Here is a 22,367-nt window from a genome sequence, read left to right on the forward strand (position 1 = left end):
TTACAAAGGTCTCTGTAAATGTTCAATTAAGAATTGCCTTTACCAGATTTCCTTATACTAATGAGCTTATGCAAACCCTTTTAGATCTCCGAGAAGGATATAGAGGGCAACAGCCATTATATATTAAGTCAGGAATACTTTATGATCCAATCAAGAAGTGGATTAACTGCTTTTAGCAATCCATGTTCCCAGAAACCTGTTTCACGTACTGTTTTGCAATCCACAATATGTGTCACTGTTAGGAAAGACAGCTTGAATACTTCAACTGAAACAGAATATGACAGCAAAAATTTAATGGGAGACCAAGAACTGTGAACAATACTGTATTGTGATAGTATTGTCAGCTTTGTTCTTTTTCAAATTCTGGAACCATTCTAAAGGTTTTTTACACCTTACTTAACTATGACTAAATTAATCGTTACTTATTTAATCGAAGTATCTGGATTTGCACATCACATTGAACAAGAAACTCAACACTTGACCCAAAATCACACAACATCCTAACTAGTAATAAGAGGAAGTACTGTGAAGGTAGATTTACAATGACCTTTGTAAATGTATTTTCACAATATCTCCCTGCTTTTTTCAACATTTTTTTCTTTTATGAGCAAACATTAGATTGCTGATTTAAAAAATTAGATTAGACTAAATTAGATTTAAAAATTAGATTAACAAATATGCAACCACTAATTTAAAAAAGGAGTTTGTGTACAATACTCCATATTAGTTAATTCTAACATTAAATATAAAAAATATCCACCTTGTCTGAATGCTGAAAGACACATCCAAAAATAATATCCTCCTCCTCTTACAATCAGTCTACAAATAATTATAAACTTTCCCATCTGTATTTAACAAACATCCTACAAATATCCTAGATGTGGAAATTTAATATTCCATTTATGTCAGGGGTGGGTTCCTCCTGGTTCGGATTACATCTTCCGAATTGGTAGTGACTTGCTGGTGATGTCACATATCCAATTCGGTTGGTGCCAGTCCGTAGGCACTATCTTAAAAAAAAATTAAGTTTGGATGGCTTCTCTTTTGCTGCTTGAAAAAATTAACTTGCCCCCAGGTTAATAATGACCTTTATTTCTTTGCCTGAAGCACAGCTGATCAGGTCCTCAGCGGTGTTTCAGGCCAATTCCAGCTACTGAGTATGCGCGGAAGCGAAATTGCATGAGGGGTCTCACGCATGGGCAAAACGTCGTGATGCAAACCGGTGGCGAAGGTGAGTGGAACCCACCCCTGCTTTATTTACCAATACACGTTTAATCAACCAAAATGTTTTTTCAAGTGTTCTCTCTGTATTAGTGTTTCTCAACTTCAACTATATGTGTAAACTTTCAGGCTGGTTAGAAAATTCTGGGAATTGAAACCCAGACATCTTAAAGTTGCTGAATTTGAGAAACACTGGTCTATACTACCAAATAACCAGGGTAACAATAAAAGATTGGCCATCTGTTTGTTGGGTGTGGAACATTTTTCTTAAGCGGATGCTTGCTTTAATATCTGTAAAGCAGTAAGCAGTAAGCCATAGAAGAATACAACATATTCTTCTATGGCTAAAATAACTTTTCTGGCATAATAAAATGAATTATACTGTAATTAACCACACAGGCTGAATATACGGTATATAACACGACAAAGCAATAAGCCTACCACAGTTTGGCCAAGGACATTGCAAGAAATTAGTCAAGGATGTTGTTGCTCATTCAATTAACATATTCAGTACATTATCACCAAATATTATTAAACATCTGTAACATTTTATAAATAGGAAATATTATTTTAAAGCAGGCAATCGGTGGTATTTTACTGTTTTGACAGAATTTAATGGTTACATATTTAACTGAAAAAAAATTCCGTCTGTACTTTTATTCCCTCTACTGTTTCAGTATTTTATGTTATCATATTTTTAGTTTTCTATACGGAAGGCCAATAGGATTTAAAGCTAATGATGGGCTTTTTGACCTCTAAAACAAAGACTTTTTCACTGTAGTGTACACCTTTATCAGTCATTAAAAACGTTTCCACCAATTACTGCATTCATCCCATCAGAACTTTTTATGTACTTATATCTATTACTATTGGAAGCCGCTCTTCTATAAAAGCAGATCCCAGTTGGCGACGAATTAATATTTGGGGGAGGAGGAAATCAGTATTGATCGCGTTGAGTCGGCACATCTGTTTTTCAGTCATCACCCTCTTTTTTTATGCCATCATAAAACATTCAAAGCTGTTAAATCGACGCTGCGTCTACCTAATCGGAGCCGCTTATTTCCGCGAGACTCGACCAACACCAGATGGCGCTCGTCTCCAAGCAGATGTTGAAGAGGTAGCGCCCCCTCCCTGCCAGGCTCGCTGCCTGCTTGCCGATTGGCTGAGAGCTTGGTTTACGTCCTGACGCCAGGAAGTGGGCCTGCCGCCGTCTCTGCGCTGCTTCGCTCTAGCCGCGGCGAAACCTGCGCGCTCCGGCGTCCGTCTCGCGCGCGGTCCTCGCCACGATGATGGTCCTGGTCGGCTTTAAGGTCTGCCTGGACCGGGCCGCGCAGAGAAGCGGGGCTGGCGCTGCGGCCTCTGAGTAGCCGCTCTCGTTTTTAACTTTTCCCGAGGGGGGCGGGGGGGACCGTGCTCCGGGTTGGTTTCCTCCTGCCAGGTAAGCCTGTCAATCTCCTTCCGTTCCGTTCCCCTCCCTTAGAAAAGAGGGCGGTGTCTCTAAATATCCCAACCGGAAGTGCCTCAAGCCACGCCCCTTTTAAAGGAGGGGTGGTAATTAAGCACCTGATCCGACGGGGACTCCATTGTGGGACTTTCGGAGGGGCCGTCACGGAGCTTTCCTCCAGGTTTGTTCCTCCAAGCGACGCCTCTCAAGCCGAGGAGGGGGGGGGGGGAGAGAGAGGCTGGCTTCGAAAAGGCGGGACCCCCGAGGAGAGATTCGGTTGACTCATTCGGGTGGACTCGTTTGTAAAGCCCCCGAGACCCTGGGTTATAAAGCCAGCCGTATCATACCTCCCATCTCCTGTATCCCTTGGGCTAAATGGAACTAGATGAAAACTCCCTTGCAAAATGCTCAAGCCATTTCATCCAAGTAGAATGCATTGCTCAGCCAGGGTCTTCCAAAGTACTTCAGAAACAAAAGTCTTGATTATCTCTCATATTTAGGGTTTGCCACCTGAAAGACCTTTAAAAAAAACTTTATTGAGTTTTATCACATTAAAAAGACATAACGTAATTTCACTAATACAGCTTGTTGCTATCGGAAATATCTTCATTCTACATCTCATCTTCATTCTACATTTTCCATATGGTGTAAACTTAACTCTTAAGCAAACTCTTAAGTTAAGCAAACACTTAAGTTTAATTGTTATAATTAATTCTTAACTTACAATTTTATACTTCTTGTTATATAGTGCTTTACATCTATTTTACGTTTGCATTTATTTTGATTATGTCGTTTTATATTACTTTACACATTAATTTTACTTTCCCTTTCAAGCCAATCATACCATTTATTCCATATTTTATAATAAATTGTCGTCGTCCCCCCCCCCCCCGCATTTTTGATACTGGGCTTATTATGAAATTAGTGCTCAAATGTACTACCAAGTTTTTAAAAATAAGTCTTTTCTATATTGATATGAACATTTAATTTATTATACTGAGTTATGGCAGAAACAATTGAAGTTCAGTTTTGTACTGCAACATGTATATTTTTATGTACTTGCACCTTTAATTCTTTCTTAAAACAGGTTTACAGTCTAAATTTTAAAGCTTGTCTCATTACTTTATTATCAAGCTATGGTGACTGTATTAATTTTTTTCATCAATGAATATTGCATGGGATGAGCAAAATGAGGTTGCTTAGGGCTGCCTCATGAATGATAATTGTAATATATACATGCTGGGCAAATGTTCTTCCTTTGATATCATTTTAGCAATTATTCTAAAAGTTTTTTTGTTTATTCCACAGTAAAATTTTCTTGTTTGGCTTCAGGCATTATTTTTATATAATAATGTTTTCATGGATTTTTTTTGGTTCTCTTGAATATTCAATTATTATTAAATTGTATTATATAGTATTTAGAATTCAGTTTGGGCAGAAAATATAGCTTAAATAAACTAATGCTATTGTTTTTGTAGCCACCTTAAAATTATGTGGAGATGGGGCAAGGGAGATGATTCAGTTGCTAAATCTGAAGTAAGTATTTATTTAAAATCCTCACAATATCCATTTGAATGTTATTAATTTGAGGTTTCTGTTTCTCAAATGTCTGATATGGAGATTTTAGAGTCCTTGGTGCTGCTTTTTATTCATGAGTGAAATGTAAGATAGATAAAGCAGTGGTGACACTGTTTTTAGTTTTCATTTATTTTATTACTATCATGAATAAGAAATTTCATTAATGCTTGTTCAGTAATTGTAACACTTATTTTTAAGAATTCATTGAATTCTTATATTTCTGTATTTAAATTCTGGCCTGAGTTTGTTTTGAATAATGACAAAATAGGTTAGAAATAGTATAAATATTGTATTGCAGTAATGCATACAGCTTCAACATTTCAAAAACATATTTTCTTTGTCACTAGGTTCAGGAGTCTTCTCAAGTAGCAAGCATGTCGGTGGCTGATTTGACTGAACAACTGTCTCAAACTAAACAATTGATAGCACAACTTAAAGAACTTGTCAAAGAAAAAGATAATGACTTAAACAAGAAAGATAAACAAATAAAGGTATTGTGTGTGGAGGGGGACAGCTTCCAGTTTTGAGGCAAACTGCTTTTCTGAAATACTGTCTTAAATGTTATTTTAGATTGGCATTTAAAATTTTGATAATAATTAGATGCAGCTTTCTTCCAATCTATTTTAGGTTTGCCACATTTGATTGTCACTCAAAATGGAGAAATTTCTTAAGTATGAACAGATGCTGTAGATGTGGTTAAAATTAGTATTAGTTTTAAGCATTCAGTTGTATCCAACTCTTTGTGACTTTATAGGCAAGTGCTCTCCATGCTATTGTCAAGGACAGCTTGTTTTAGTTTGTGGATATTTGTTTGTTTGTTTTCTAGGCCGCCCTTCTCCTGAGACTCAGGGCGGTTTACAGCATAAATTACATATTTAAAACAGAAATCGGAATTATTCTAAAACAACCTGAACTTTATAAAAAAACTTAAAACAATTTACTCAACCAACACATCTCATACATCAATCTATCATACCAATCATTCAGTCAATGGCAGGGACTGGACAAATGTGTTTTCAAGTTCTTCCGGAAGGCCAGGAGAGTAGGAACCATGCAGATCTCCAGGGGGAGTTGATTCCAAAGGGCAGGGGCAACTACAGTGAAGGCCCTTCCCTAGGGTCCACCAGCTGGCATTGCTTGGCTGACAGGACCTGGAGAAGGCCAACTTTGTGGACCCTAACCGGTCGCTGGAATACGTGAGGCAAGAGATGGTCCTGAAGATAATCAGGTCCTAAGTCATGTAGGGCTTTAAAGGTTAAAACTAACACTTTGAATTGTGTTCGGAGACCTGTTGGCAACCAATGCAGCACACAGTGTGTTGGTGAGACATGGGCATATCTAGGAAGACCCATGATTGCTTGCGCGGCTGCATTTTGAACCAACTATAGTCTCCGGATGTTCTTCAAAGGTAGCCCCATGTAGAGAGCGTTGCAATCGTCGATCCTCAAGGTGCTGAGGGCACGATTGACTGTCAGGAGAGCCTCTCTATCCAGATAAGGCCACAATTGGTGCACCAGGTGAATCTGGGCAAATGCCCCACTTGCCGCAGCTGAAAAATGATGTCCCAGGGACAGCTGTGAATCAAGGAGGACTCCTAAGTCACTCGCATATTCAGTTTTGATGGCATCAAGCCAGTGAGTTTTTTCCTTGCTCTTTCTCTTGCTCCAGTAACCCTGAGTCTTCAGAGAGGGGTGGTATAGAAATCAAATCAAATAAGTTAATAAATTTATTTATTATAAATTATTTTATAGCATCCTTGACTTCTTCAGTAAATTTGCACGAATGACATGGCCAAAGTAAATCATATATAATCTCGTAATTTTGGGTTTTTAGTGATGTTTTTATATGATTCAGCACCTCTCTATTGGCTGCTCTGGCTGTCTGTAGTATACAAAATAATTCACTCCAGCATCATAATATAAATATAAAGGCCTCAGTATCCAACTCCCACATCCAAACAACCTTGCTCTAAAAAAGCCTGTTTTTTGTATTTATTTAGTATTTCAGTATCGCTGCTTTTCCAGATATTATTTCTCTTAACCACTGCCTAAGGCTAATGCTCTCCATTTGATTTCAGGGGTAGAATTGTCATTGTAAACAATTTTTGATCCAAGGAAGAAATTTTTCCTCTTTGTTGATTTTAAACAGCTCATGTCCACCTGCAGCTGTTGTCATTGTCTTTGTTTTGCTATAGTTAAAAATATCCTCTCTAAATAGGTAGCTATGGTGTATGATATTTATTTGTCCTGAAAGTTATTTCAAAGAAGAGCATGCTTTTATATTTCATCTATTTAGATATTGATATACGTGGTTGTAATTAAAATAATATCTGCAAATTGTATTTTGTTTTAAAACAATATATATACTCTACAGGAAGAAAAAGAAGCTTCTGAGACCAGGATTTCAAAATTAAAACTTCAGAACAAAGCCAAAGTAGCCTCATTAACTTCACAATTAGAAGAACTGAAGAAGCAAATACCAGGAAATGCAGCACAAGATGGAAAATCTGGTCAAAAGAAAGTGAGTTCTATTCTTAAAAATAATATAGATTATAAAACATCTTTCTCCGACAAGTTCTTCTACAGTTGATATATTAGTTTTGTCCAGTATGGTCATTAGGGGAAAAGGCCTGTGGGAGACCCAATGTGGAGAAGGAAGGCCTGTGGGGACATGATGGGGGAAAGAAAAAGATCAGCAGGGAGGGAACATGGAGTGTCTTGAGGTGAAGGAGGCCTTGGGTTGCCTGGGCAAGTGGGCCTTGACCCGAGCTAAACCTCTCAGGGTTTCTCCCATCCCTAAGGCATTCCGTGCTTTATTTAACAATTGATGTACAGTGATACCTTGTCTTACAAACTTAATTGGTTCCGGGATGAGGTTCTTAAGGTGAAAGGTTTGTAAGACGAAACAATGTTTCCCATAGAAATCAATGGAAAAGCGATTAATGCGTGCAAGCCCAAAATTCACCCCTTTTGCCAGCCGAAGTGCCCGTTTTTGTGCTGCTGGGATTCCCTTGAGGCTCCCCTCCATGGGAAACCCCACCTCTGGACTTCCGTGTTTTTGTGATGCTGCAGGGAAATCCCAGCAGGGGAATCCCAGCAGCGCAAAAACGAGCGCTTCGCTGGCAACGGAAGTCCGGGGGTGGGGTTTCCCAGTGAAGGGAGCATCAGTGAAATCACAGCATCGCAAAAACACCGAAGTCCTTGAAACTCCACTTCCGGACCTCTGTATTTTTGCGATGCTGCGATTTCACTGAGGCTCCCCTCGCTGGGAAACCCCACTTCCAGACTTCCGTTGCCAGCGAAGTGCCCGTTTTTGCGTTGCTGGAATTCCCCTGCTGGGATTCCCCTGCAGCATCACAAAAACACGGAAGTCCAGAGGTGGTATTTTCCATGGAGGGGAGCTTCAGGGGAATCCCAGCAGCGCAAGAACAGGTGCTTCGCTGGCAACGGGAGTCCGGAGGTGGTGCATCCCGCCGGCGGCGGTGGGTTTGTAAGGTTTGTAAGAAGAGGCAAAATAGTTTGTAAGAAGAGGCAAAAAAAATCTTAAACCCCAGGTTTGTATCTCGAAAAGTTTGTATGACAAGGCGTTTGTAAGACGAGGTATCACTGTATTTGTTTAATAGCTCCATCATGGTGAGTCGGATGGAGGGGTTGCGGGGGCTTGTTCAGTTCGGCCAGTGATGCCGAACCTATGGCACGGGTGCCACAGGTGGCATGTGGAGCCATATCTGAGGGCACACAAGGTGTTGCCCAATGTCAGCTCCAGTGTGCATGTTCTCACTGATTTTCAGCCTTATTTTCAGCCAATTTTGTTTTCCCCAGGCTTCAGGAAAACCTCCTGAACCTGGGGATGGCAAAAACAGTCCAACAGACCTACTGGAAGTCTGGAGGCATCAATGAGGCCTGTGCGCATCTGCAGGGGGGGGGATTATGGGGATTGTGCATATGCATGGGGAAAGGGCATTTCATTATGGGTGTGGGAACCCACATGCATGCTATCATGCACACACACACACTCTTTTGGCACCCGAGACAAAAAAGGTTCGCCATCACTGAGTTAGACCATCTCACTTAATTGCTGTCATGACATATCATCATAATGTTCAGACTCCATGTCCAGGACAACCTGTAGTTAGCTAACAAGTAAAAAGATAGATTGCTTGTTGAACTGCACATGGAAACGTTGTGATGAAAACTGTGAACAGAATTATTTTGTATCTGATTTTTTAGGTGAGTGTAAATGTATGTATAATTTGAATCAGTAGATTGATTCAAATAATCCTAGAAATGTTTTTTTAGGAATAAGTGCCAACTTGGCCTTCTCCGGGTCCCGTCGGCCAGACAATGTCATCAGGCGGGCCCCAGGGGAAGAGCCTTCTCTATGGCGGCCCTGGACCTCTGGAATCAGCTTCCTCCAGAGATTCGTACTGCCCCCACCTTCCTCGCCTTTCGCAAGAGTCTCAAGACTCATTTATGTCGCCAGGCACGGGGCAATTAGATCAAGCCCCCTTCCCCTGTTTATGAGATGCAATGTGTGGTTGTGAATGAATTGGCTAACTGATTTTAATATATATGGGATTTTAGTAGTAATTTTTAATTAATTAGATTTGTTGTTGGGTTGTTTTTGTATCCTGTGAGCCTCCCTGAGTCTTCAGAGAAGGGCGGCATACAAATCTAATAAATAAAATAATAATAGTAATAATAATAATAATCATCATCATCTCAGCGGACATTTGAAAACCATCGGAATTGACAAAATCTCCATCTGTCAATTGCAAAAGGCTGCTTTACTGGGATCAGCAAACATAATTCGCCGCTACATCACGCAGTCCTAGGTGCTTGGGAAGCACCCGACTGGTGATGAAATATGAAATCCAGCATAGTGATCTCGTTTGCTGTGTTGTATTGACAAAATAATAATAATAATAATAATAATAATAATAATAATAATAATAATAATAATAATAATAATAATATATTATTATTATTATTATTATTTAAATGAGCTATTTGCAAATCATACTAACTTTTGTGTGACATATGAATATAATATCTTTTTGCACCTGCCCTCAACTCTCTTACTTCATTGAAACGAGGAGAACAATGGATGCATTCCAAAATATAACTACTGAAGAAAATCTGAAACAAGCACCACTTACAACTTATTTTAGTGTCAGATCTAATTTAGTAGCTATGTTTTGGAATTAGTTTGTTAAAAATCATACTGCCCCTAAGGTCCCTAAGAAGGCAGCATTTAAGGAATCCGGAGGTGTCGATCTTGTCCAAATCTTTACAACTGAAGAACATTTTAAATAAATCTGTTTCTTTCTCTTTCAAAATTCGAGGTGAGATAGAACTTCTTATATTTGAACTAAGAATTGTTGTTCATTGATCTCAAACAGTGATTCAGGTGCAAGACCTCATGTGGAAAGCTTCCACTATCCTAAGACATGAAATAAGCTGTCTGTTCTTAACATTTTAGGTACCACCTTCCAGGCATGTGGCTATTTTAAATATGTTAGTTTTTCTGTAATTTGAAGCTAAGTTTTTAAATGTATATTTTCAGAGTGATCAAGACAGTGCTGCTGCAAGTCGTGGAAAAATATTGGTGCTCAGAAAGAAGGTTGAAGAACTAGAAACACTGAATGCTCAAAAAAATGAACAGCTCCAACAAAAGGTAAATTTGTTCATTTCTTTATCTTGAGTGTTGGTGCTACTACTTAGTACAGTGGTACCTCTACCTAAGAACGTTTCTACTTACAAACTTTCTTGTATTCAAGATTTTTTTGCCTCTTCTCAAGAACCATTTTCCTTTAACATATTTAAATGTTTTGATCATGTCCCCCCTTTCCCTTTTGCAGCCCACTGCCAGTGAAAATTCAGCCCTCCTGAGCTCTGTTTTCACTGGCAGAGGCACTGCAGGTTGGTCCTCCGCCCCGCAGGGTAGGTCTAAGCACCTTGTGGGCTGGATCCGGCCTCTGGTCTAAAGAGATTGCTTGGATTTGATTGATTGATTGATTGGATTTAGTTGGGGGAAAGATCAAAAGCAACATAAGAAAATTTTATTTTACTGAAAGAGTAGTAGATCCTTGGAACAAACTTCCAGCAGACGTGGTAGATAAATCCACAGTAACTGAATTTAAACATGCCTGGGATAAACATATATCCATCCTGAGATAAAATACAGAAAATAGTATAAGGGCAGACTAGATGGACCATGAGGTCTTTTTCTGCTGTCAGACTTCTATGTTTCTATGTTTCTATTGATTGGATTTATATGCTGCCCCTCTCCTCTTATTTTCTTCCCTTCCTCTGCTTGTCTAAACAGTTTTTCTGCTTTTTTAAAGGGGAGTGTTTGGATATGCCAACACTACCACATTTCTTTCTATGTGTATTCTCCATTATCTGCCTGCTTACTTTTTTTGTAATCCCTTCCTCTCCAAACTCTCCTTTCTGGAATGGGAGGGGAGGTATAAGCAAAGGACAACAAACAGGCACACTAAGTGTAATGACAATCATGTAAATAAGGGATGCTGCAAAAGTAATACATGTGAGCATTGCTTTTACATTAGTTTTTCCGTACCATTGTAACCTCAAATGATTGTTGCAAGACAAGCAATAAGCAAGCTCTACCTGTAAGACAAATAAATATTTTCTTAGTAAGAATCAGATTTCTTACATAAGTTGCAATTTTTGTTTATACGTATGTAGGTCAACTCAACTTTTGTTTGAAAAAAACCCCCTGCGATTTGAGCTTGAAATTTAAAAAAAAGTTTAATGAGAGAAAATAATAGGAAGGATGTAATTTTAGTATGATAGATATCTAATTAATTTAAGTATTCTAGGCCATGTTTTTAGGACAAAACCAAACCTCCCAGGATTACTTAAAGTAATGAAATAATTATACCAAAATATAATCTTAATAAAATCCTCAAATACATATAATTGAATTACTATTATAGGTCTGGCTGGAATCCAGGGCACACATGGGAATAAGCATATCTGTTGGAGGCTCTTAGACTGGTTGCTAATTCCTTTCATATCTGTTGATTGCTATGAAAAAGCTTGCTTTTTAAGGATGGAATGTTACAAAAAATAGCTGTCAATGCTAATAAAATATTTCTCATGGAATAATGGCTTTGCTTCCAGATGTCTGAATTGGATGCTGCGCACCGAAGGGGTGCTGAACTGGATGCCATGCTTGCTGACAAGCAAAAGAAACTAACCGAAAAAGAAGCCTACATAATCGATTTGCAACTAGCCTGTGGATCAACTAATGATGCCAAAGAAATGCTAATACATAACAATGAATTAAAGGTATAGCTATGTGTTGTTTTATTTCCCATCATGTTTGACAGTTTGATTAACATTCTGAATTGACTGTGCTGTTGCTTTCCCAATAAAGCTGAGAAATAGATGGATACAATCTCTGGTTCATTTCCTTATTATTATTATTATTTACATGAACTTCAAAGAAGCAGATTTCCACAAAAGAGGCTTCATTGCAGAGCACGCAAATTCTAGTTCAGAATCTTACCAGGAAAGTCGGGGACAGTGAAGAAAGATGTAGCCTCCTCCAGGAACAAATTGAAAACCTTAAAAGCTTTCATAATAAAGAGAAGAAGCATTTTCAGGAAAGAGAAGCCATGTACACTCAAAATGTAAGTAGGTTACAGTACAAAATAATGTATTTGCCTCGCGCTGAGACGGTGGTGGGAAATAAATGTAATAATAATTTTTAAAAATACAATTTAGGATTTGACTGGCAGTGGCAATAGGAATATGACTATTTTAATCTTGTTTCCTAGAGATTACAAGTGTAAAGTTGTTATTAAATTAGATGAGTGTTATTCAAAAGCTATTTAAGGATCTATTTCATCCATGCTCATTTTCCACTGAAGTACTATGAATCAGTAAGAACTGAATGTTAACTTACATGATTATGTGTGATTCAGCTTTATGGAAATATTTGGACTGGCTGTTTTTTAGATCCGTATGTTTCAAAATATAATCCAGGAGAAGGAAAAAGAGTTGATGAGACTGGTCCAGAAACATGAACAAGAACTTTTTAAAGTGGCTGCCAAGTCTGATGCTAGTGCTGATCTAGAACAGGTAGAGAAATTTTATTTTATTTAGTAGTATTGCGAATGGAATCCCAAGTTGATTTTTTTTGGCCATCCCTAATTGTATTTTTTGTGTGCGGTCACATGCCAATTTAATTTTACAAATGGGTTACAACTGAAAAAAGTTTTAAGTTTATTGAAAGGTATACATATTCTTAAATTGAGCTCAACTTGTGACTATAACTGTGCAGGTTTTTTCAGTATTAAAAAAAGGTTTGTTTTTGCGTTCTTATTCCCCCACCCCCAATTTTGCAGTCTAGCCAAATTTGTGTAGTATTTAAAAGATAGCTTAATGGAAATAAATAATGATACTTAATGATTTCTGACTTCTCTAATAACTAATGCTTCTAGATTAGTTTGTGTAGATATTGAACAGATATCTGATTCCTATGATGTCCTACAAATATGACATTTTGTTCCTATAGTATAGGTGGCAATACAAGAAAACACTACAGGTTGATGTTTTCATTTTCAGAATAAAGTTGCTATTTTCCATTACTTTAACAATGAATATATATATATTTGTAACAGTTACTGAAAGCCTTAAAGCAGAAACTACATGAAAAGGAGGAAGTCATGCTTGGAAGAACGCAGGTCATAGTCATGTTGCAACAAGAATTGGATGGCAAGGACCAACAACTGAAAGTAAGAAGTAGACTACACAGTCAAACAATTGTTGTGGGACAAGTTGTTATAAATATTTTTTATAAAGATAAAGGAGTCCCTGCAGATTTTACTCCTTATCATTTCCAACTATAGGAGACAATGCTCATCTCCATTTCAAGGCCAATGAGCCAGTAGTGTCTGAAGACATTTACGTAGTCATGTGGCCAGCATAATGTCACGGAATGCTGTTACCTTCCCACTGTAGATATGTCTGTTTATCTACTCCAATTTGCATGCTTTCAAGCTGCTACATCTGTGATGGTGAATCCATAGCACATGTTGCCACACCTGGCACATAGAACTCTCTATGTGGGCATGGGAGTCATCGCCCAGCTCAGCTCCACCATGCATGCACGCATTCCTCCTGCCTGCCAGCTGATTTTTGGGATGCTTTGGGCGGGGCACATGTGGGAGATCTGCGCATGCGAAGAGGGTCACGTGCATATGTGGGGAGGGTGCCTCCTGTGGCCTTTTTCTGGTTCCAGGAGGCTACAGGGAGCCTATTAAGCCCAAAACGGGCTTGGCTTTCCAACCAACAAGCCCAGCGTCTTAACCGCTGAGTCACCACTCTGCTCATTATATCTAAAAAAAATTAGAATGCAGTTTTTTAGTCACTTTTTGCTGCATTTTCTTCCATTGCATCTATTGATCATTTGTGTCTTGTATTCTTATGTTGTACTTTTTAATCCAGAATGGTTAAATGTTGAAGTAGCACTAAAAGAAAAGGAAAACTCATGTGATTTTGATTTTAAAAAAATTAAATGACAATAATAACAAGCTCTGATTTGGTAGTCAGAATCTGAAGAGCTTCTACAAAAAGCTTAATTTATGGTTTTTTAAAAAATAATGTCCTTTTTTGAGCAGTAGTGGTTAACATTCTTACCGTATATTGCTAGTTTATGTGTGCTTATCATAAAATGAATGGAAAAATGATGAAAAATATGCACATGGAGAGCATTTAAGATGTTTAACTATTTATTAAACGTTTAAATTATTTTTGTGCTATAATTTGTCACTTATTTCTTCCCATATACTGCTGCTTTAGAAAAATGGGGGATTACTTTGGTGATCTTTACTTTTCACAAATCAGTAATAATACATCAATAAGAAGCAACAATACCCCAAAAGATATGAAACAAAGTTATTAAAAGAAGTTTAAGATGTTGAATATATATTGTACAGTTGATATATTTTTCTTTATAATGTTCCCTTAAATATTAATTTCATTTTAAAAGATAATTCAAGAAAATTTGACAATCATATGTCAATTTGATTGTGCAGTTGACTTTTTAAAATCTCCCGATGCTGCTAATTACAGCAAATATATAGTTTTTAATAATTGCCTTTTTCTAAATGTTCTTCCCTCAAATGTAATAAATTTAACAAAAATTTCACTCAGTGCAGTACAATATTTTGCTCCTTGACAATTTTTCTCCCATTTATAATTTTGTATATCTTACATGCTGTTTTGCATATGCTATTGATTCACCTTTCCCTAGCGTATTGTACAAAAGTATTTTTATGTACTCAAATTTGTGTTAGCCCCCCATCGTTCAAAGTTAGCTCTGTGCTTTATGACCTTTTAAAATACAAGAGGGGGGATAGATTCCTTTCTCAGGAGCTGAGCCTTTCTTATCTTCCGCCAGTGAGAAACCTCAACTGAATGAAATATCTTCCATGGGTTCTGGGGGATTCTTTTATTTTTTAGCAGAGGGTAAGGCAAGATACATTTCTGTGCTTGCACATGTGAAGGGAACCATTGTGCATATAATTAAAAGAACTTGCAAGTTTTATTGTCTAAACTACTTTTAATCCAGGAACTGAATGAACAGCTAAACCGTCTTGAGTCAGAGAAAGACAACCTTCAATCCAAACTGGATGCAGAAAAGCACATAATGCGAGCACAGCTGAGAGACATGATGGAGAAACATGAGAATGAAATGAGGAAAGCCAGAGAGAAGTATAATGCTGATCATCAGGAGATACAAGAAACGCATGAAACAGAGCTTCAGGAAAAAGCTCAAACACTGCTTCAGCTACAGAAAAAAATTGATGAATTGATTTCCAGACAGGAAAGTAATTTGGAGCAAGCCATTGATTTGGATGCTTTTGTTAAGCAAAAGTTGGAACATTTAGAAGGTAATATAATGGACAACAATCCCTAAAACTCCTTGCTTACTACACCAAAGAGTTGATTGATCTTTATATTATGTTATATTAATAGTTTTGCTGTAATTCTGAATAATGATTGAGTTTGCCTGTTTGTTTAAGTGCAAGTAAAACTGAAAACAGAAGAGGCTAGCAAATCAGAAGCTAAATTCCTTAAGATGAAAGCATGGTCCAAGTCCAGAATCAGACAACTTGAAGATGAACTTAAAAATGTATGTTAAATGTTTACATGCAATTTAATTTTATGTTCCCGCTTTAATGATGTAGATGCCAATGTTTTGTTTAAATCATAAGATATAAAGTAGTGTTTTTCTTGGTTAAAAGCACTTCTTCAGAAAATACCGTTTCCCCCAAAATAAGATGTATCCCACAAATAAGACCTAGCAGGTTTTCCAAGTGCGGGTAATATAATAATAGTAATAATAGTAGTAGTAGTAGTAGTAGTAGTAGTAGTAGTAGTAGTAGTAATAATAATAATAATAATAATAATAATAATAATAATAATAATAATTTATTAGATTTGTATGCCACCCCTCTCCAAGGACTCGGACCGGCTCACAACAAGCAATACAAAATACAAATCCAATATTAAAAACAATTTTAAAACCCTTATTAAAAACAATCATACAACCCAAACAAATCATACATAAAACGGAACAGCCGAGAGGTATATCAATTTCCCCATGCCTGGCGACATAGGTGGATTTTCAGGAGTTTGCGAAAGGCAAGAAGGGTGGGGGCAGTCCTAATCTCCAGAGGGCTGGGGCCGCCACAGAGAAGGCTCTTCCCCTGGGTCCTGCCAGACGACATTGTTTTGTCGATGGAACCCAGAGAAGCCCAATTCTGTGGGACCTAATCGGTCGTTGAGATTCGTGCGGCAAAAGGCGGTCCCGAAGGTATTCTGGTCTGAAGCCCTATATAAGCCCTATCCCTCCCAAAATAAGCCCTAATTAAGTGCCTGCACAGCTGGGCACCCGCCCATTCCTTGCTTGCAGTGCCCCCGCTGCGGGGTAAGGGGTGATGGAGTTATCTCACATGCCCTGCATTGGATTACCTCACGGTCCCTGCATACAGGCCATACAGGCCCTGACACCTGCCTCATTGCGATAGGACCAACAGCATTGTGCAGCAGGAGCCCCCGTGGCCACCAGCTTACTTCTGTTTACTCATGGCTGCAGTGGAACCGGAGGCTGGGCGATGTGCTCATGCTGCGACTGCGAGGCAGGTTTTAGAGTGTGGATGGTCTGGCTGCGGGGTCCTGAGGTAAGCTGAGGGCGTATGGGGCAGCTCTACCACCCCCTGCCTCATGGTGGCAGTGCTAGTGCATCATGTGGCCTCCTACCCTGCCGTTAACAAGGAGAAGATGTGAGCCTCCTGTACATGGAGAGGGGAAAAGACACTCCCTGAAAATAAGCCCTAGTGCTTATTTGGGGGTCCAAAAAAATGCATTTTCAGGGAAACATGGGTACTATAGTTGAAAATAATAAAATAATTAGTAAAAATAATAATTTAACTATGGAACTGATAGTGTAAATTTGCTGCAACTTAAGGATGTGTTTCTAATATGGGATTTCCAGAATTACACAAATGTATCAGAGATGTTACCAGATTTTGCCTCATTGGGGCTTTATATATATATATTCATAATTTTCAGAAATTGATTTTTTTTCTAGGTTACACCAATGAATAGCAGCATAACTGCCTTACAAGATCAGATTTCTGAATTAAAGAATGAAAAAGAAGAGCTGCAGTCAACACTACACACATATTTGGAATATAAAACGCAAAATGGTAAATATTGATAAACTTTTACTGCCATTTTGAAAGATATCTACCTTAAATGACATAAGAAAATAATGTTTATAGTCTCCGTTTAATTGTTAATTTTGCTATTCATGAATTTACGAAGTATAATAAGTAAAATTTGTAGATACAATAGATGCAGAAATGTTTATTGCAATAGCAAAAATAACCATCTTTTTCTGACACCACATTTGATCCTGCTTTAAAGCTCAAAAAAGCAGCCGAGCTTTTGCATACTATTTATATAGACATTATACAATTCATGCTATGGCATCTGACAAACGTTACCCAGAGGGCGAACAGCATTATATTACAAATTCTAACTTTCTCCTTAGCAAATAATTTAAAATCAGCAGTTAAACCTAATTAAGAAGAAAGCAATAGACTTTTTTAGATACTCAGGGTCAGTTAATTGTCGATTGTGTGCTTAACTGATTCTCCCTCATTCTTACATTAGCTATAGTTAGTCCTGATGTTCATTAGTTACAGGAAGGGATATATATTAATCTATCAAAATACTCCCCATTTTCCTTTGCGATCTCAGAGTAGACAGATATGGATGATATTTTATGTTACGCTTCCTTGTTTCTGTGCTTATAATTTTAAGTAAGACCAGTGCGTAATGTCTTGGGTTGAAATTCCCTATATCCTTACTGATAGTGTTCTGAAGCTGCACTAACTATTCTGGAAATAATTTGAGCTTGAAGTAAGGCTTTATAACACTTCCAGAAATGTTATAACAATATCGACCCATACTCAGTGATATTGGAATAGTTATTTTTGACTCAAAAGGAGACTTTTTAAGCTCAACAGGTTTTAAATGTAAATGTTTTATGCACTGAAACCTTGAACTTAAGTATCGTGGTCTAAACGTATTACAAGAATCTGTGGATAATTGTGTACTTATAATGGAAACAATTTCCATTACAGAAGAACTTTTGGCTAAACTGGAAATTTATGAAGAACAGCAGCGAAAACTTCAGGCGGATCTTGAACAAGTTACAAAGAGGGCAGCTTCACAGGTCTGCCATATTGGGAATATCGTTAATATAAGTATTAATTACTAATTAATTAGTATATTGAACGTCTTTATAGTTAAATAACAAAGCAATGAAAAGCACTTTAGATTTGCCATCATGATGGGAATATTTTGTGATTAATTGTGAATCACTATGCTGCTTGTAGACATAATATTCTATACTATTCTGCAAATATTTGAACTATGGTTCTCAAAAATGGGGCTAGAGTAGTTTAATGACACTTGTTTTCAAAAAAATATTTTTAAAGAAAAAAATCTTTCTTGAACTTTTATCTGCTCTTCTTTTATCTTTCCTCTGGCTGTTTCTAAGATCTGCCAGTTCCCTAAAGAAAGGATTTTTGTAATAAAATGACAACGCCTTAACAATGGAGAACCAAACAAAGATACAAAAAGGACACAAAGAGATCTCTCTATCCAAGGATGAGGAGGACAAATTTATGATGTTTCAGGATAAAATATTATCTTCATCCTAAACTGGATGCACTTTGGTTTTCTTGTGCTCTAAATATAAGCAAATGTATATTGTATTATTGTATATGGAATATTGTGCAACTTCCTAAGGATTTTGTTGAACTGCTAAAAAGCATGTCCATAGAGTTCTAGGGTCAGGATTAATTTTCCTATAAGGAAAATTTACTTTGGGGGGGGGGATTTTATACATTAGAGAAAAGAAGTGAAGCAAGAAAGCATCATCAATGTTTATACAGTCTTGCATGTTGGAAAAACTGGATTGGCAGGGGGAAAAAATCCTGTGTCACAAAACTAGAATTCAGAAGCACTGAATAAAACTGAACAGTAGGTTATTCAAAATATTTTAAAAGAACTTAATTCCGTATTTGTCCAATAAAATAATCAACTATGACACTACCTCTAAAAAGATAGAAACTGAATAATCAACTATGACATTATCTCTAAAAAGATAGAATCTGAATAATAATAGTTATTTCAACACTATATTATTGTGATGTCCCAAGTGGTATGTTTCCCATGCCACTTACTCGGGAACAAAGCTGGAAAGGTACTTTTTGTACTCAAATTCTGCTTATATGCTTAACATTGGCTTCTGATTGGTCAGTGTAAGAACAAAAATACCTGTAAGTTTTAATCTGGTCCAGTGTTCTTACAAGTTACTGTTTGGCAAATTATTCTGTTTTATCAGTTGTATTGAACAGATTAATTATTCTCATGTCCTAACTTAATTTGGTTCAGACTAGTGAATCGGGCAGTGCGGATGAATTACAGAGTCCACTTTTGGAATGGCAAGAAGCTGTATCTGAATCTGAGGATATGCACCCTGAAATCAGAGAGGAAAAAACTGCTATGGCTCTAAGAATGGCACAGATTGAGGAAGAGAGAGAAGGTGAGTTAATTTGCTTGAAATGTTACTATCACTTGGATGGATTGTCAATTATTGAAATCTCATGGACAGTTTCAGTCAATGTAGTGTGTGTGTGTGTGTGTGTCATATTTTTTGCTGAATTATTAAATATAAATTTTTAATAGGAAAGTGAACACAAGAACAAGGGGACACAATCTGAAGTTAGTTGGGGGAAGGATCAAAAGCAACGTGAGAAAATATTATTTTACTGAAAGAGTAGTAGATCCTTGGAACAAACTTCCAGCAGACGTGGTTGGTAAATCCACGGTAACTGAATTTAAACATGCCTGGGATAAACATATATCCATTGTAAGATAAAATACAGGAAATAGTATAAGGGCAGACTAGATGGACCATGAGGTCTTTTTCTGCTGTCAGTCTTCTATGTTTTCTATGTTTCTATAAATGGATGGATGTTTGATTTACTGTGGCAAGCTAGTAAAAATCATTTCTTGAGACATTTTAGCAGAATCTACCTGCCTGTGCCTAATTTACCTTGCAGTCTGATTTAAAGAGTTACAATTACTTGTAATTACTGCATATATTTTAGCTAAAAACTAAATAAAGCAGAGTACATGCAACAAACTATTTACTTTAGCTACACACATAGACACACACACACATTATTGTATAAATTGAAAAGATTTAAATACAAATAATTTTTGTCATGTGTTATTGGAAAAGCTGAGCTCAAGGAGACTTTGGCATTGTGCAGACTAAGTAAAATAAACACTAAAATAATCGTTGTTTAATCTAATACTGTACTATGTTCTTGTGCTAGGAACACAAAAAGAAATTTTTTTAAAACTTATTTTTTAATGTGATTTGCAATTGTCCCATACATGGATTAAATATTAAAATTATCTAAGATCTCATTGAAAGTTTTAGGTAGGCAACTGATTTATCAATCATAAGTGCTCAGAATTTCCTGAATTTAATTCTGTTGGAGTATTGACTTGTTTGCATATATTTATTAAAATTATTTTAAGCCTTACCAAACTATGATTGATATAGATACCGATGAACATTTGTATTTCCCCCTAAAATCTCTCACTGTATACTTACGTTAATTCAGCAAATTAACTCAAAAGTTTTATAGGAGTTGATCAATGTGGCATGTAATTTTGCTCTGTTAGTTTTTAAAATGTTAATATTTAACGTGACTCCACAGTACTAAGGTAAACAAAATGCTTATTACCCACATATCGAACACTTCTTAGTGTTAACTAATTCCAAAAAAATGCCTCAGAATGCATAGTCATCACTCTTTTCTACCAAATGTTACATATAAGTATGACATTTGTCTGCATCTCTTTAAAGTCTGTGAAGGCGAACCATGAAACTCCAGCTACTATAAAGAGCAACAGACAAATACAGTGTTTGTTTGACTACCTGCTATAAAGATGTACAGAATCGAGCCTAAAGTGTTGTACAGCCCCTAAATAAATCACATTAATTGTGTAGCTCTTTTCTTTTTTATTAAATGGAATTAAAGTCTGCATTCTGCCAATAGGTGAAGGAAATAGATAAAAGTAAATCCTCAAATGGATACAATATTTTATAGGGTAGCAAATTGCATGCCATATATTCAGTGTACTAGACTTCACAAAATGTACTTGTATGCCAGACAGCAATGGGCTACTAGCCGGAACGCCCAATTGGGCTCGCTTCCGCAGCTCTGGAGGTACCGTGAGTTCAAGCGAAATTATACTTCTGCACCCGTGCAAGTAGCAAAATCACGCACAGAGACGCAGATTTGCCCATGTTCCGGTGAGGTTTTTTGCTTCCACGGAACTCATGGTACCTCCAGACCCGCAGAGGTGATCCCAATTAGGATCTTTGGCCATAACAATTTAAAGGCAGATGAAATACAACATTTTAAAGTTCTGTTTATATTGCATTAATATGATCGGTTATTTATCTTCCTATGTGTTTTGGCTTGTAGTTAATTTTGCATTTTCTATTGGGTTAAGCATGACTTTTCTGTTTTGTTCCCCACCGTCATCCCAATGTGGTTAAACACGATGAGCGCTTGGTGTCCCTTTCCCCTCCACTCCTAACCTCCACTGCGATTTGGTCAGCCACTGAGAACATAGTTTCCCATCAGTTTTGTGCATGCAGGATTCTGCAGCCACAGCAGCCTATAACATACTGTTGGTAGTTTTCCACTGTAGTATATTTTGTGGAAAATTTTCAGTAGTGTGCTATACCAGCTGTTGGTGTTGCTATTTTTTTTAATTAGCATAAGTTACAAAAGCTATTTTATTTTAACATGCTTTCTTTCCCTTTGCAATACTTATGTCTCATTTATGTTAACATAATCATCTCATTTTTTTGTACTAATAGTTGGCTCCATATTTATCTGAGAAGCCACAATTTATAATAAATCGTAGTTTAATATTAAAGAATGTCATTAAGCTTTCTTTTCAGATTCTTTTTTTTTACTTCTTTAAAATAAGTTACTGAATCAATTGCCAATTTGGGAAGAAGAAACAAACTTTTTTTAACCATCTTCACATTTTAAAACTATTTTGAATATCCAGCTTACTTTTGACCTTGTACTGTAGTGCTTAATTTCTATCGTATCCAAAGTTTGTAACAGCCTGGCAGCATTAGATATAAATTATAATGTTCAGCTTTTTATCTATAACTCATTTAAATACGTTTTCCATCTGAAAATTGGAAAGATGAAAATATTCATAAATCAGGAAAGTACATTGTTTCTAAGTTCTACAATTTAGGTAGTAATCGCATTTAATTTTTCTATAGCTATTTTATTCTAATTAGATATCACATGAAGTGTTTGTTGGTACAGAATCACTGAAGTAAACAAATACTATGATATTATAGGATTGGATCCAAATTTCCATACGATAATATTTGAAAACTGGATAAACAGATGTAAGATCATTTTAGCTAATTCTTCATCTTGCCATATGCATTCCAA

General features: G+C 36.9%; 1 protein-coding gene across 5 annotated transcripts in view; it reads left to right on the forward strand.

The window, feature by feature from the left end:
- The first annotated feature begins 2,539 nt into the window (after positions 1–2,539).
- LOC139172328 (golgin subfamily B member 1-like) overlaps positions 2,540–22,367 on the forward strand; it is a 51,591-nt gene continuing 31,763 nt past the window's right edge. For 2 of the 5 annotated variants that reach the window (XM_070761316.1, XM_070761337.1), the window contains exons 1-14: positions 2,540–2,659; positions 4,144–4,201; positions 4,591–4,734; positions 6,617–6,763; positions 9,809–9,919; positions 11,392–11,559; positions 11,718–11,903; positions 12,232–12,354; positions 12,897–13,010; positions 14,849–15,170; positions 15,303–15,412; positions 16,874–16,991; positions 17,934–18,025; positions 19,252–19,402. In XM_070761316.1, coding sequence (XP_070617417.1) covers positions 4,157–4,201; positions 4,591–4,734; positions 6,617–6,763; positions 9,809–9,919; positions 11,392–11,559; positions 11,718–11,903; positions 12,232–12,354; positions 12,897–13,010; positions 14,849–15,170; positions 15,303–15,412; positions 16,874–16,991; positions 17,934–18,025; positions 19,252–19,402 — 1,831 coding nt within the window. In that variant the 5' untranslated portion in view covers positions 2,540–2,659; positions 4,144–4,156. Of the gene's footprint in view, positions 2,660–2,769; positions 2,847–4,143; positions 4,202–4,590; positions 4,735–6,616; positions 6,764–9,808; positions 9,920–11,391; positions 11,560–11,717; positions 11,904–12,231; positions 12,355–12,896; positions 13,011–14,848; positions 15,171–15,302; positions 15,413–16,873; positions 16,992–17,933; positions 18,026–19,251; positions 19,403–22,367 lie in introns of those variants that run through there. The other 3 variants (XM_070761347.1, XM_070761326.1, XM_070761356.1) reach the window with 3 other exon arrangements.

This window comes from Erythrolamprus reginae, chromosome 1 (assembly GCF_031021105.1).
Source record: "Erythrolamprus reginae isolate rEryReg1 chromosome 1, rEryReg1.hap1, whole genome shotgun sequence".
NCBI lineage: Eukaryota > Metazoa > Chordata > Lepidosauria > Squamata > Dipsadidae > Erythrolamprus > Erythrolamprus reginae.